Source organism: Cynocephalus volans, chromosome 1, assembly GCF_027409185.1.
Source record: "Cynocephalus volans isolate mCynVol1 chromosome 1, mCynVol1.pri, whole genome shotgun sequence".
NCBI classification, from domain to species: Eukaryota; Metazoa; Chordata; class Mammalia; order Dermoptera; family Cynocephalidae; genus Cynocephalus; species Cynocephalus volans.
The window spans coordinates 52,156,159-52,173,185 of NC_084460.1; the positions used below are offsets into that span (position 1 = coordinate 52,156,159).

The 17,027-nt window shown below is 41.7% G+C and overlaps 1 protein-coding gene across 2 annotated transcripts in view; it reads left to right on the top strand.

The window, feature by feature from the left end:
- The first annotated feature begins 6,039 nt into the window (after positions 1 to 6,039).
- Positions 6,040 to 17,027, top strand: part of VAPB (VAMP associated protein B and C) — a 57,184-nt gene continuing 46,196 nt past the window's right edge. For both annotated transcript variants that reach the window (XM_063097231.1, XM_063097237.1), the window contains exon 1: positions 6,040 to 6,316. In XM_063097231.1, the coding sequence (XP_062953301.1) occupies positions 6,259 to 6,316 (58 nt within the window). In that variant the 5' untranslated portion in view covers positions 6,040 to 6,258. The remainder of the gene's footprint in view (positions 6,317 to 17,027) is intronic.

Below are 17,027 nucleotides of genomic sequence, written 5' to 3' on the forward strand. Positions count from 1 at the left end.
TGCTGTTTGAAGCCACTAGGTTTTGGAGTGATTAATGACATAGCAGTAAATAAAATGCCAGCCCTCCAAGAATTCTCATAGATGAGGTCAAAGATTGTAAAACATACAAGGAAACAGGACACCCTGAGCAAAAGCCGGCAGAAATGACCGAATCAAAACTGTACACACTTCAGATACTGAACAGACTGTGAAAATAACTATGTCTACTGTGTTTAAAGAAATAAGAGGGAGTGGGAATTATGGGGCTGTTGTCTCTCTGCTCCAAGCCAACCCATCCACACTTGGCTCTGAGATGCTGAGGCTGTGCTCTGTAGACACCATTTCTCCTCTGACCATGGATTTTCTGTCAATTTTCATCAGTAGAGGCACTCAAGGAAAACCTGAACGCAGGAGAGGGGAGAAGGGACTTGCTCTTTCCTGTCTGCTTCTTGTTCCTTTCAGTGTTGCCTCAGCAGTGACCTTCCACCCAGCAGCAGTGGTTGTTCCAGTCTCCACATTTTTTTGGCAATCCCAGAAGCAGCCTCATTGCATTCCTTCTGAGGCCCCAGCCCTGGCCAGCCAGCATTCCCTGCTCAGAAGTCTGCTCCCACCTCCTTGAGGCTCCTCCTCTGAGTCCTAGGATCTAATAACCCCAATCCCTCCCCTATGCTTCCCCACCTGAGGAATGCCACCTGCTCCCTGCAGTGACTACCTGTGTGATACCGCAGTATCTTCCTCTTTGGGCTTTTATAGTTCTCCATTATCTGTTTAACCATTTCCTTATACTGAATTATCTTTGTTAAAATAAGTGGTGTAATTCCTGGTTTTAGGGCTAGACCTTATCTGATAGAGTACTTGGTACCAAGAGTGGTCCCAGGAAACAGACCCTCAAAGGAAGGATTCTGGAGTTGATTTGGCCACATCCTCCTGGTTGACTGCAGTGCCACTAGGATATGGAATATAAGCTGGATATCAGCACAGGTTCCCATCAGTTCCTGAGTGCCAATCACACACACCTCTTTTCGACTCTGTTCAGTGACATCCCATAGGTAGCTTAAAATCAGTCATGGTATGAATGTTTATACCATAGACATCTGCAAATCAGAGTTGTTTTCCTCCCAAAGAGCCAGTTTATCATATACCACTGGTTACAAGTAATCTATTACATGTACTGGCATCACTACTAATGACATTGTCACTTGCATTTGATTGTGACAAAGTGGCCACTGAAGCAAGGGCCTTGGAAAGCCAAGCAGCTGCTACACTTATGTAGTGGTGATGACTACAGGACTGTGAGGTGGGATAGCTGCTTCTGAATTCACTGGAGCTATTATGGAAAGTAAACAACAAGCTCCATACTTTAACCTCTCAGCCTAAGTCACAGTCAGAGAGCCAGAGAGATTCCATGCAGCCCTAAAATAATCCTTTATTTCTTGTAGCTCTAGATCTGAAACCTAGCCAAAAATCATACCCAAAATTTGATTGGGTGGGTTGCAGAATTACAACGTAAATGGAATTCATAGATGTGCCAGAATCTCAAGCAGTACATTTGGTTGTCTACTTTGTATGGCTGAGATAAATGGAATTCATGGATGTGCCAGAATCTCAAGTGGTACATTTGGCTGCCTACTTTGTATGGCTGTCTACTTTGCATGGCTGAGAGATATCTACTTTGTATGGCAGGAGCACAGATATACACTGACTCATGGGCAGTGGATGATCAGGAACAGAGAGGGCAGACATGGACAGTTGGTGATAAGGTCTGGTGATGAGATATGTGAATACCTTTCAGGATGGGACAGTGTGAAGACACTGGTGTCCCATATGAATGTCTACCCAAGGGAATCCACCGCAGGAGTGACTTTCTAATAATCAAGTGACAACATGATATATTCTGTGAATGACAAACAGTCCTTTTTCACAGCTGTGCCATTGCTTGCTCAATGAGCTTATTTACAAAGTGGCCATGGTGGCAGGTGTGGAAACTCCATGGGCTTAATAACATGGGCTTCCCCTTACCAAGCTGACCTAGCTACTGTCACTACTGAGTGCCTCAAGAGCCATCAGAAGATACCACCACTAAAACTCTGTTATAGTACCATTCCCTGGGGAGGGCAGGGAGCTCGAAACCAGTGTTAAAAACCTACAAATGTGACCACTTAGATATGTAAAAGAGCAAAACAGAACTTACAGACTTAAACAAATAATAAGTGACACGAAAAACTCCTGCAATAGGTTTATCAGCAACCTAAGGGAGAATCACTGACTGGAAAAAAGGTCTGAATAAATATTCAGAATGTGGGACATACAGATGAGAAATTAGGATATGACAGAGAAGTCAAGAGACATGGAGAATGGCATGAGAAAGTTTAAGTGTTTTGCAGATTTCTTTCTCTCTCTCTCTCTCTCCCCCCCCTTCACAGTCCACAGTCATATGAGCATTTTACTTGTGACTCAATACAGAGATATATGCATAAGTATGTTAATACACAACAAAAACAAAAGTTTCATGAAATAATACAATGTACTCCAATGTTTTCTATTCTTTTTCTTTCTCAATGGTGGTAACAACCTACAAAATTGATTTCATAAGCCACTCTTGGGAAACAACCTACAGTTTGAAAAACACTAGTTGAATAAACTACTAATCAGATTTTCAGATGTAGAGTGAGGGAATAAGGTTGAGGTAATATTTAGAAGAGATATTATCATACATGCAGCAATATGGATGAAACTTCAGGATATTATGCTAAATGAAATAAGCCATCACAAAAGGACAAATACTGCACAATTCCACATATATGAGGTACCTAAAGAGACAGAACATAGAATGGTTTTTGCCAGGGGCTGGGAGGAGGGGAATTGGGAAGTTATTGTCTAGAAGACACAGTTTCAGTTTTGTAAGATGAAAGGAGTTCTGAAGATAGATGATGGTGGTGGCTGCACAGCAGTGTGAGCATGCTTAATACCAACTGAGCTGTACACTTAAATATGGTAGATGGTCAAATTTACATTATGGGTATTTTAGCACAATAACAAAAGTAAAATTAAATTTAAAAAAAGATATTGTCTGAGAATTTTCAGAATTATAAAAGACACTAATCAACAAATTCAGAAAGTCCAAAGAATTCAAGGCAAAATAAGTAAAAAGATACATTACTGTGAAACTACAGAAGACAAGAATAGAGAGAAAAAACAGGTTACCTTTGAAGGAACGGTGATGAGATTATCACCCAACTCCTGAAGCATAACAATGGGAGCTGGAAAACAGTGGATGATATCTTCTTTGTGCTGGGAGAGAACAAATGTCACTCTAGCAAGCAAGCCAAAAGATCTTTCAAGAACAAGGGCAAAATAAAGTCCTTTGCAGACAAACAAAAACTGAGAGGGTCTGCAACAAAAATAGGATCTAAAGTGTGTACTTCAGGCACAAGGAGAGTGATCCCAGTTGTGTAAGTTTAGATGCAAAGAGAAAAGATGAGCAAAGCAATTGGTAACTATGAGGTTGAATCTAAATTAACATTGACTATATAAAACAATTTAGTATAACATCAAGGCCCAGGGTTTGATCCCTGTAGCAGCCAGCTGCCAAAAACCCCTCCAAAACCAAAACCACCCAAACAAAAAAACCCCCAATAAAACAATTTAGTAATGTCTCATGGGATTAAAATGGAAAAGATTAAACTTAATATACACCACAATTAAGGCATATAATTTAGGGGATGGGTGATTACAGTTAAGGTACTCCAAAGCCCTCATATTTTAAGGGAGCAAAGTAAAGATATTTTTAAAATTGGACTTTCATAAGTAAAAGGTAACCATTCAAACCACAGAAATAGAGCATATAAGAAAAGAAAAAACAGAATGAGAAAAAAGAAAATCAACCCTAAGGAAGTAAGAAAGGAGAGGAAAAAGAAAAAACAGGCAGGACAAGTAGAAATAATACAAGATGGTGGGGCCGAGCCCGTGGCGCACTTGGTAGAGTGCTGCGCTGGGAGCGCGGCAACGCTCCTGGCCGCGGGTTCGGATCCCATATAGGAATGGCCAGTGCGCTGAGTGCTGGTCACGAAAAAGACAAAAAAATAAAAATAATAATAAAAATAAAAATTAAAAAAAAAAAAAAAAAAGAAAAAAAAATACAAGATGGTGAAACCAGCTAAAATTAGTTGAAACTAGTTTATTCCCTATCTCAAGTTGTTTTATGAATTGTCTTGCAGGATGTAAACTGAGCATACACATAGAGAAGGACCTTGCCCTCCAGATGACTTTGAGCACCACAAGAACCAAAAATCTGTGTATGGGGCCAGCCTGTGGCTCACTTGGGAGAGTGTGGTGCTGATGACACCAAAGCCATGGGTTCAGATCCCTATATAGGGATGGCCGGTTAGCTCACTGGGTGAGTGTGGTGCTGACAACACCAAGTTAAGGGTTAAGATCCCCTTACCAGTCATCTTAAAAAAAAAAAAAAATCTGTTTATGGAACTCAAAAGCCAGAAGGTGAAACCCTGGAGCCATTTTGGAAGCAAGAGGTCCTTCAACAAGGAAGATGTGGCATCCAGAAGTTTCATCACCACAGATGGCCTGACTTGGAGCTACCCAATCAGTTTCACCTCATTATCATATGTGGCCTGATGCAGAACTATCCAACCCACTTCTTTTCCATCACATGGCCTGACTTAGAGCTAGCCAATCAGGTTTGCCTAATACCCCTTAGAGCCTGTACAACCCCCTGGATCTAGGAGACAGATGTGAGGCATCTTGCCTCTTGTCTCCACACTGGTCTACCTTGTAAAATAAAAGCTTTTCTTTTCTCAGAAACTGCTGCCATAATATTGGCTTCTGTGCCCATCAGGCAGTGAGCCCTTGCTTGGTAGAAATAAATGGTAGAAATAAATCTAGATATATCAGCAGGTATAATAAGTATAAATGGACTAAATGCTCCAGTTAAAAGACAAAGATTATCCTTAAAAAAATTTTTTTACTATGAAAAATTTCATATATACAGAAAAGTGGGAAGAATAGTATGAAAGATATCCATATACCTGCTATGTGGAGGCAAACATTGTTTAACAATTTGTCATGTTTGTTTCACCTGCATGTGGATGTATAGGAGATTTTTAAGAACATCTATTTTATGTAGTAAACCTTATACTATATAATGAAGTACAATTTAAGTAATAATAATAATGTAGTATGTCCACTTTTGAGGTCAAGCAGATCTCAGTTACCAGTAGCTTTCCTTTTCTTTTATGCCCATGCTTCCTCTCTCTGAAAACTTCATGTTTTCAATCATGTAATTTATTGGTGTGGTTATTTACGCAAAGGAGTCTTCCACTAGACTCTAGTAAAAGGGTAAGAATCAGGTCAGCTTTTCTGATCATTATATTTCTAAATGTTTGTCGCATAAACAAATGTTGTCTATTACTAAAGAATTCAGCACAGTGCTTGTTCCATAGTAAACATTTAATGTAGAGTAGCTTTTATTTAGTATAGCTGCTGTTGTCATTGAAAGCATTCAGCAGAGTGGCACAAAATAAGCAAGCAGTAATTGGTAGTTTATTATATTCATAATTATTATTTACGATACATCACAGTGCCTAGCACATATCACTCACCCATAAACATCATGTTTGAATAATAATGAAAGTACTCATTATTATTCAAAGTCTCTAGCAGTGCCTGGCACTACATAAGCAAGAGAAAAGTGGAAGTTTATTCTTATTAATTATTATTATTATTGAATAAAGCACTTAACACAACGGCCAGACCCCAGCGGGCCCTTTATAATAACAGCCTTCGCAGTGACTGTCATCACTTCTGGGCACCCACGACCGACCCCTCCTCCCGAGCTGCGCGAAGCCCGTCCCCTCCTGCCCGGCCTCCCTGCTCCTGCCTTGACGCGCCTGCGCACCACTTCGGGAAGGGCTCCGCGCGCGCAGCTTCCCTCCCCGCCCCTGGAGCTGGCTCAGGGCTCAGCTTCCCGCCGCCTGAGTCGGCCCGCCAGCTGCGTGCGTGCGTGCGTACGTCGCTGCGTGCGTGCGTGCGTGCGTGCCGTGAGCTTGCCCGGCACCGCGGCCTCGCCCTCGCCCTCCGCCCCTGCGCCTACACCGCGTAGGCCGCCCCCCCCCTCCGCGCGCGCGCACCCCGGTGACGACCCCCGCCCTCGCCCAGACCGGCCCCCCCCGTTCTTAAAATTTAAAGGGGGCGCAGCATTAACGCTTCCCGCTCAGGTGACCTCTCTGGGGTCTCCCCGCCAAAGGTGCCCCGCCGCCGAGGAACATGGCGAAGGTGGAGCAGGTCCTGAGCCTCGAGCCACAGCACGAGCTCAAATTCCGAGGTAAGCCCTGGGGGGCCCGCGGGGCTGGGGGGACGGAGCCTGGCGCGACAGTGATGTCGGCCCCAGCCCCGACGGCGCTGCCAGGTGGTGGGGGGCGGCGGGTCGCGGCAGGCCGGGTCTCGGCGCCCTCCCCGCGCCCAGAACTGTCAAGAGCTGCCTGGACCGAGAGGACCACGCGTGCCATGTGCGGGAGCCCGGGGCCTGCTCCTTCTGCCTCAGCCTCCCCGGGGCTCTTGGCCTTCGAGGCACTTGTCACAGTTGCCACTGTAACTAACTGACGAGTTTGTGGAGTTTGTGGTCTTCTCTAGAGTATAAGTGTTGGCGGCTCCCATTGCCTAGAAGGTTCTTGCCCTGCTCGTCGCAAAGTTGACCTCTTCAGGCCTAAGTCCAGATGTCACCTGCTCAGAGAGGCCTGGTGACCACCCAGCCCACCGTGGACACCTGCTGTCATTCCCCATCACATCTCTCTGTTTCGTGGTCAGCACGGCACTTCTCACTACCCAGAGTCACTGTTTCGCACTAGAAGGGAAACTCCATGAGGACAAGACCTTACCAGTTCGCTGCTACATTCCCAGCACACGTTAGGTGCCTTGTATCTGTCGAATCAGTAAATGAAAGGAGCCCGCTCAGGAGTTCTGATGGGACTGGGCTAACTTTCCTTCTGCTGTCTTCCTTATGCTCGCTTGAGTCTGTGCAGCTAGCTGAGAGAGGCTGCCACAGTGGTGGGATCCTTTCTCTCCCCAGAGCTGCTCAGTGCTGGAGCCAGAGGAAGCCTAGACCAATGCGTGCATTTGTGGGAAGTCATAACCCTGGTTTTTCCCATGCACCTACCACCTTTGTAATTTGTACCTTTTTTTAAAATGTTGTTACTGTTTTTTTCCTACCTTCTGCACCAAAATGCATGAGGCGGTGGGGTCTTAATTTGCTCATTCTTTTCTTGTGTTTTGAGTAACTATGTAGTAGGCACTGCGGTGATGATGGATTAACAAGACAAACAAGGCCTCTGCTCTCATAGAGCTTATTTTGTAATGAGGGGAGACAAACAAGAGAACAAGATCATTGCAGGTAGTGTCAAGTGCTGTGAAGGAAATAAAGTAGGCTGACTTGATGGAGGTGTACTTTAGGTGGGACGGCCAGGCCACCACTTTTGTCAACACCTGGCCCACCATAGTTGCTTGGTTGATATTTGTAGAGTGAATGCTGGCCAGAGGCACCCCGGTTTATATGTCCTGTCGGAAAGTAGTGTAGGATAACTTGCCCAAAGTTACCCAGTTGGTAGATGGTGCATTTGAGCCCATACTTCACTTGTAACCATTATGCTGTCTAACCCCTGGGAAGTACTCCAGAACTGTAGCTGTCACTTTGCCTCCCAGGTTAACGATGTGAAATGATTCTGAATGTATAAGGAAACAAAGCCTTCCCAATTAAAATGAAAAAAAAAAAAAAAAAAAAAACTCACAAAAACCTAACATGGATCATAACTCCATGACATTACTTGAACTTGTGTGATGTTCTCGTGGCCTTCTCCTGGAGGAGCCAGTCTGGGAAAGGAATCCAAGTAGCTAAAGTGAATGTGGTAAGCGATGGTTTCCACTTGAATTATCTGAAGTTCTCTATCCAGGTAGCCTGGCTTGGCTGCTCTAGTGAATTGGTATATTCTTCAGTTAGTCCACAGACATTTCCTGAGTACCCGCCCCATGTGTCAGATACCAGGAGAATCCTGATCACATCAACTGTTCTCCCACATTCTCCCTCAATCCCCTCTCCAATACTCTTAAGTCTAGGGAAGGGGGCAGATGAAGAAGTCAGGACAGTGTGGTGATGTAAGGTAACCCAGGGTGCTCCAGAAGCACTGAGGAGGTCAACAACCTGAAAGCGGTGTCATTTGAACTGAGTTGTAAAGGTCGAATGGAAGCAAGCTAAAAGAAGGAATGGTGGGGAACATTTCAGGCAGAGGAAGTTGCATGCACAGAGGCACAAACGCCGAGATGACTGGGCTCCTTTGGGATGCCAGAAGTAGTTCCAAACAATAGTGGCAGAGTGATTGTTGGAGTTGCAGGACAAAGCAGGAGACAAGGCTGGTGAGTAGACAGGAATCAGATCTCCTAAGGCCCTTTGGGCACAGATGCAGCCAGTGTCCAGGTTAAAATTGTGTTGCTTCTCCTCAAACAGTCCTAAGTATTCTTTACTAATGTAATGTTATGGAAAGAGGCACTAATTTGAGAAAATTCAAGTTTTTCTCCCAATTCTGTTGCTTAAAAGTGGGTGACCTTTTGCTGGCCACTTTACTCCCCAAAACCTAGAGTCACTCTTTAGTCGATGGAGATGATGCTTATGTCTGTCTTGCCTCCTGTAGAAAGTTTTGTTGTTTAGAATGACAAAAAGGGCTGTTCAGCTGCTTTGTAAATGCATGGATATGTGCAGAGATTCGTGATTATATTTAGACACCTGGTTTCATCTACTTTAGCTTCTTTTCCTGAGAGGTATGGCGGAGAAGAGTGATCTCTTTGGCCCTGGGTTGGCCAAATTAATGATGGCCAAAGTCACTGGATATTTTTGCTAGGGAAGTGGTCCAATGGAAGTGGTGTCAAATAATTGAAGGCTTTTGGCTCATAACTTTAGAAGAGGCATCTGCAGGCATGTGTACACCATTTTATGAGGTATTTTGTTTGTTAATTTGTTCAAAGCTAGAATGCTAAGACAATAAAGTTAGAATAGAGACTTAATGCCCTGGCTTGCTGTATAGAGGTAATTCATTTCAGAATGAGAACTGGCACATTTAACTGGTCTCTTCCGGGTTACACAGGGGGATGACTCTGAGTTCTTGTGCCTCACCTAGATAAATCAAACTAATAAGCTAACTTTGCTTAAGAAGGTAATAACTAAAATGTCTGTCATTCAGAGGGAATAAATTAACATCTATCTATCTATCTATCTATCTATCTATCTATCTATCTATCTATCTATCTATCTATCTATCTATCTATCTATTCTGCTCCCACATGTTTATTGCAGCACTGTTCACAATAGTAAAGATAAGGAATCAACCTACGTGTTCTTTAGCAGATGATTGGATAAAGTACATGTAATATGTATACAGAATGGAATACTACTCAGCAATAAAAAAATGAAAACCCTGTCATTGGCCACAACATAGATGAGCCTAGAAGACTTTGTGTTAGCTGAAGTAAGTCAGGCACAGGTAAACAAATACCACGTTCTCACTCATGTGTGGGAGCTAATAGTGTTTTAAATGCAGCCTAAGATGATTGTTTGGGATTGTATATCATCAGATTCTTTTGATCTTGGGTGTTTTGTGTGGTATGTTTAATTTAAGAATGTTGCAGAAGGAAAAGAGAACACAAATCTATATGACCTTATTCAGTTTTATGGAAAGTTAACTATCAAAAGGAGATAGACTGGTGGCTTCCTGAAAGAAGCATGACCCAGTGGGATTTGCCTAAATTTAAGGTTGGTTTTCATGAGATATTTTTAAGATATTAGCAATAGTGGTAGCTCTTTCAGACGAGGGGGACCTTTCTGAGAGAGTAAAGGCTTTTGGAAACCTGTGGAATGTGCGCGTGTGTGTGGTTTTTTCATTGTAGCTCTTTCTGTTGAGCTCAGTTCTTCCAAGCCCTAGTCTTTTTCTTGCTGTCTCCTCACTGAGATCCCACTTGTCCAGCTCAAAGAGAGCTTTCTGAATGAGTCACTTTCAAAACATTTTATGTCTTTTTTCTTCCTTTCTCTCTCTCTCTCTCTCTTTCCCCTTCCATCATATTCCTTCTTTAGTAAATAGTATGTCTTGTATTTTTCTGGTCATTGTCCAAGACTCAATCCTTCTTCGTATCCTAGCACCTCCCCCCACCCCCAGCAGTAATACTGTTACATGGAATGATCTGTTAACCATCCTCACTAAGTTAAGGTTTAAACCTATTGTGGACCCATTTACCTTTGCTTTGTTCTGAGACTAAACCAGTGGCCTTTAAGAAAGTCTTAGATAGTCCTACCATTGGTCAATAGGGATAGCAGGTGGGATAGCACCAATGGATCGAAGTAGTTGATTACCACTTTGGGAAGAAAATAGGAACTTGGGCACTATAAATAATAGTGTAGGGACATTCTTTTGTATAATGAAAGCAAGCCTAGAATTGTTAGTTCTACCTCTTAAGTTATGTGTAATTTAAGATTGTTTAAGAAGTTAAAAAAATCTAAAACCCTGTGGATATAGTTCATTCAATGAGGTAATTATCTTTCAGATGCTAAGTACAACATTATTTCTTTAGCTTTAGTATAGCACTGATTTCCTTAACGTTTCATGGTCACGTAGAGCAGACTGTGTTTTACAGCACAACAAAATGTCAGCATTGTGCTTAAGATTCTTTATGGTAGTGGTTTAAATCCATCCTGAATAGATTATCTTCATTCGTTTAATTATTAACCAGTTTGCTTATCTAAAGCAAGTGACATTAAACTTAACTAAGCTTGAGTCAATCTTAAATCCTCATTGATAATACTATTTACTTTTGAAATCTTGTTCTTGGAGAAAAATGTGTACTAGAAGTTAACTTTTTAAAATCTACTTATTTACTTCCTTTTTTGTGCAGTTAACTCCTTGCGGGGATAAAGTATATAATTCTTGGCCATGTGCATATATTTGGAAAGTGGCAATGTTTCCTTGATGTGAGTGGCTGTGACATGCATCATAGTTACCTTCAAAATTACCTGATAGCTTTTCATCCAAGTGTGGATTTATTAAAATAGTCTCAATTGATATTTATCAAAGAGCTGAACTCTTAAACATTATCAACATTATCTTTTATTTATTAGACTTATAAGCATCTTTCCTTCAAATGCTGGAGGCAAAATACTGAGAACTTTGATCCTGCAATATTACCACTAAGTAGTTGAAAATTAGGGGAGGAGTCAAGGGAGTAAATTATATTGGTTATCACTCAAATACTCCCTTGTCTCGATTTTTAGAACCTGAAACTTGTTTCTATAATGAATTATCTCCAAGATTGCTTCATGTATCCCCAACTTGTTGAAAAATTTCCCATCTACAGGGTGAATGTGATTTGGAACAAACAAGCACAGCTTTCAACAAGATGACCATGAAAAGTGCTGAGTTCCATTAGTCAATACAAGATTGCATAGAGTGTCATTAATAAAATAAAATTAAATTAAAGCATTCTGCACAGTTATTTTGCAGAGGGGATTGTGTTAAAAACAAAGTTGTATTCTGGTTTCCAAGCTGGCTTCCTCATTTTTCTGTTATTTTAGGCCCCTTTCTGGCTGTCATCGGCTTAGCATGTCCAGGATTGCTGTGACCCTTGCACAGTGAGATGGGCATTCTCTGAAGCTTTTACCTGACACAGCTGGGCAGCTGGCTGTACAAAAACAAGAGTTGTTTAAAGAGCTTTGTTATGGAAGCAAAGGTACTGAACTTGACAGTCATTTTAAGATAATTTTTAAAAATATCAATGTGGCAAATAGTATCTCTAGAAAGAATACGTGTTGATGTCTGGAAGCAATGACTTACTGTGCTTTAGGGTTTTTCACCCCTTGCTTGGGGGTGGAGGAGAGGAAAGCTATTGAGAAAATGGCATAGTCCCATGGGAAAACTTTGAAATGCTTTCTTTTAATAACATTTTATATTAATTGCACAAGACTGTAAAGCTATAGAGACACTTTGCTAGAGTTTTCATTCAACCTTTCAGAAGGTTATTATCATTTTTTGGCTAGCAGGTTAGTATTTCCCTTCATCAGTGTCAAGTAATGTTTTCATCGGGCTTTGATTTGTGTATGTGTGCACACCTGTGTGGGCACCTGAAGTGTTGCTGGTGGCGGCATATTCTGATGATACCTGTAACTTATTTGAATTAGTACACTGTTGACATTTCAGTAGGCTCTTAACAACCTTCACATATCTGGGAAGGGGGGTTAGGGAAATAAATATTTTGTGGAGGGTAGATTCAGACTACTGCTGATTGCGTCTTTTAAACTATATTTTAAGCAGTGGCATGTACCCCTGCGTCGTTTACCTAGATCTGAATTGCTTGTGAGGTGGCTTAGAACCTTATGACTCTTATGTTCCTTAGGTTGTCTTTACAGGCTGAAGGGTGCTCGGAAGATGGAGGGGAATAGAAAACTGAACCCTAGGGAGCTGGGAGCAGAGGGCATATTCATAAGGGTTGAAGTGGTGGCTGGCTCCCCATTACCCCCAATGGATTAGGTCTGGAGTTCAAATCAATGGAAGACATACATTTTGCAATATGAGGGTAAAGAAAAGGTAAGAGAAGAATGAACATTTCTGGAAGACAAATGCTTCATTTCCAGAAGATAGTCTGCAAAGTCTAGGGACTATGGTAGGTAGGTGTTTTATGTTCTTTATTTTACTGTCTGTGTAACAGTTCTTTGAGATTACTTACTCAGTGGCTAGGTAAGTTGCCCCTAGATGAGGCCACAGTTGTTAACCGTGGTGCAGAGATATAACCCAGGTTTGTCTAGTGTCAAAGCCCTTGTACTTTCCTTTTTACCACTATCTCTTCTTTAGTTAACTCATAAAGGGGTTTATTCTTGAGAGAGGAAGGCAGAGAATTTTTAATCATTAAGGAAGTGTTAATAGCTGCCAGGATAATTAAGCATATCAGTTCATTAAGAATTATTTTTTTGTTAATTTTTAGGGAGGGATTTCTTACCATACTTTAAAAAAAAGGTCAGACTGATGACTCCAAAGCATGCTTCAGTTTACCTTGTGATTTGGGTGGGGGGGGCTGCTGGTTGGTATGGGGATCTGAACCTTAACCTTGGTGTTATAATAGTTCACTTTTATATCAGAATTTGCTGGTGTTTTATAATTCTGTATATTTAGAAAACATTAACTTGTGAGTAATTTGAAATTCTGATAATCAGTCTTTGGAAGGTAGGGCGAAGCTTGTGTGTGATAGAGATTTCATAGGCTTGCAGATTTGCAAAGTGGGAATTAGAGAAGTTCTAAAGGGTGCTTATTATGATGAAAATGTCCAAAATAAATGGCCTTTATAGGTGCCACCTTAAACTTTATAAGTGGAGCTACAAAGCCTTTAGTCCTGCTCCTGAATGGCCACTGCCTTGGACAAAGAAACAAATAAGGATGGGTTAATATATAACTAGAGACTTTTCTCAGTTGCTGAAAGAGGTAAGCTTAAGTTGACTAAAAAATGCTGTTTTATTCTGTATAAGGTGTACTCTGGGGAAATGATGGCACCCCAAGCATACGAATTGGATCAGAAAGGGTTTGGAGACGTGTGGATATAATGATCATGTACAGAATAGATGACTGTCCAAATTGGCGATATTTTGGGTTTCTTACTTTTGCACAACTCATCCTTGAGGTTTTCTTCCTGGACAGAGGACTCCTTCTGGGGTACTGTAACATGACTCTGATTCAGGTTTGGTTCAGTCACCACACACTGAAAGCTTCCTGTGGGCCAGGCACTAGGTTGGGGGGGACTGGGGAGAAAGTCCTGGCCCTTAAAGTTTCCAGCCTCTAGGTGTTGGGAGGCAAGGAGATTAGAAAAAGCTGTGTTAATTCTATTTTCTTGCTGAGAAGATGGCATTTGAGATCTGTGGCTTGGTGGGCTTAGAGGCACTCAGCTAACCTGCCCGGCTTTGGTTTCCTCCTCTGTCATGGGAAGAGGCTTAAACTCACCACCTGTAATGTTCCTTCCAGCAGCTAAGCTTGACAATTTGCCATTAAAGTTTATTTTATTCAAAAAAGAACGAAGGAAAACCCCTTGAGGGCAGACAACCAGGGCCTGTATTTCACACAGCACCTACCAGTACTTTGTACTAGTAGCCTCCTGAATATTTAATTAATGAACCCTCTTGTTTCTGTTTAAAAGCTCACTACTTCTACTAACCTTTCCTGAATATTCTTGGAGATATTTGGATCCCATTTTTTGTACATCACTTGAAATTTTGCAAATTCTATTTCACTGGCATATTTTGTTTTGCTCTCCCTGTGCTTCATTTACTTGTTGCTCTGTCTTTCCTGCTAGAATGTGACTCCTATAGGTTTTCGTTTCAGCATTTACACTCATAGAGCATATTCTTTTTGTATTGTTATTTTCTTCTAGTACCTCAAAGAAGGGATACAACCCTGGACTTGTTTATCTTGTCAGTGTTTAATATGGTCATTTGAAATAGAAACATACACAAGAATAAAAAGAGGACTTTGCTGGAAAATCCAAAGGTTTGTCCTTTTGGAGGCTTATTTTAATTCTCATTCTGTTGGTTGAATTGATTGGTTAGCATATAAATTTATCCTGATAGACTTCTGAAGATCTAAATCTGTATCTTTGACCTTTGTAAAGTCAGGCACTGCTTTACTAATTGGATGAAGGGAAGTCATGGCTCACTACTAAGAGAATCTACAGATACACACGTTCAAAACTTTTCATGCAGTTTGAGGTTAAGGGGATTCCATTTTTGCCGTGAATGGCCTCATTAATCTGTAACCTTGCTCAGAGAATGGCGTAGGTGGAAGGAACATGAGTGAAGAAACTTTTCGTCTAGAAAAGTTCAGAGAAAACTTGGCCAGTTCATTTGGGTCTTTTTATTTCATTTTATTATCATTATTATTTAAATGAATGCTTTTGTTGCCTCTTTCTTTCAAAGCAAAATTGTTTCTTTTTCTTTCTTTATGGCCCTGAGCACAGTGCTCGACAGTCATCTTCAGTAGACATCTGAGTATTGTCTCTTCCACGTTTAAAAAAGAGAAGCTGCTTTCTCAATCACATTTGCCTTCTCTAGCTACTCCCTTCATTTTCCTTCTTATCATAGCAAGCTTCTGGAAATGGTCTCCATCTCTATTTTCTCATCATCCATTCATTCCTGAAGTCATTTCTCAGGAGCTCAGTTATTGCCTCGTCACCGCATCTCTTGTTGGATTTTTATTCTTCACCGTATATGTCCTCTCTGTAGCATTTGACACCTGTTGCCTTCCTGCTCATTGACATTCTTCCCTTGACCTCCCTAATTACTCTCTCTGGTTTTCTTCTGCCCACGTGGCCACTTTTGCCCACTCCTCATGAAGTCCTGTTGATGATGCTCAGGTTTCTCTCCCCCACTCCTCTCTCAGATTTCCTCCTTCCTGTCTTTTCTTCTTCCCCTTGGGTACTTCCACCAGTACCCTTGGCTTCTCACATTACTTATGTATGCTCCCAGGCCTGACCCAAATCCATATATGGGGCCACACATTAAATGCAGCCTTCCCCAAACCAAACTCCTCTCCACGTACTTTTCCTTTTCCTCCAAACCTCCTCTTTCTCCTGTCTTGCTGAATGGCACCCACATTCATGCACTTGATCAACTCAGAGAGCCCATGATTAATATTTGTGTCTTCCCCTCTATTCCCTCTGTGGCTGCCTCATTTTCCCCCTGGATGACCATAGTAGACTTAGCTGGTCTTAGTGTCTGAGTCCTCTCTTTCTCTCCACACTGATGGTGTTTTCAAAGATGCAAAACTGAGCATATCTCTTGCTTCCTTAAAATCATTAAATGTCTCCCCATTGCCAAAAGAATAAAGTTTAAATTCTTTAGAAAAACCTGGAAAATCATTTATACTCATTGCTCCCTATCTCTCCAGCATCATCTTTCCTCATGCTTGTACTCCAGCATTCCAGACTTTTAGTTCTCCCTGACCACAGGGCTTTTGCATATGCTGTCTCCACCACTAAAAATTACTTCATTCCTCCGCCTGCTGTTTCACTGTTCTGTCCTGCTTAACTTTAAGGCTCAGCATCAGCTTCACTTTTTTAAGGTCACTTTCCTGGCACTCTTCACTTGCCCTGGGCTCCCACACTTATCACGGTGTGTTGTGACTGGTTGTTTGGCTTCCTTCCCCATTAGTCAGCAAGCCCCTTTGTCTTTTCTGGACTGGGTTGCTTCTCCCCAGATCCCAGTGTCTAACACAGTGCCTGGCACATGGCAGGTTCTCAGGGAGTTAGTGGTCTCTGGGTCCAGGGCATAGGCAAAGAAGGGGTGGTATTTAGGAGAATGTTGAGAAAGAAGAGAAGGGAAAAAGTGGTAAAGAGCACACAAAAAAACAATTACATTGGATAATGTTGATTTATAATTATCCTGAGCTGAGCATCACATATTGCACACAGGTATGGATATTCAACCTTGTACCCCACAGATATGTACAATCAACTACGTTACAATAAAAAATAAAAGAAATTTTTCATTTGTCCTATTAAAAAGAAAAGTGGTAAGGAGTGGTGAAGCCTATAACAGGGTCTGCTATGTGTTGCCAATTGATGGTGGACACAGTGCATTTTGCTTAGAAAATATTTGAAGATTTTCTACCAAATGCTGGTTACTTTTCTCCCTTCCGTAGTCTTACATTTTCACTCATCTTCCTCTCCTGTTTTGAGGGTCAAGACTACCCCCATGGTGTGTGTTCTTTACCCCATTCCTTTCCCATCACTTGTGATATCTTGCTCCGTTAGTCAGCTTCTCTATTTCTGGGGTCTCAGATTTCTTTTCTACTTGATTGCTTTCTTGTACCTACAAATAAACTTTAGGAAGTTGTCCCTTCCTAAAAAGAGATCTTATTCTGCACATTTCCCCCACTTAAGCCAAAGCCTGGTCGTCTGTCACAACTGATTTGGGGAAGCAGTGCATCTCAATTACTGTTTTACATCTTCACTTTCAATTCTCAGACCTC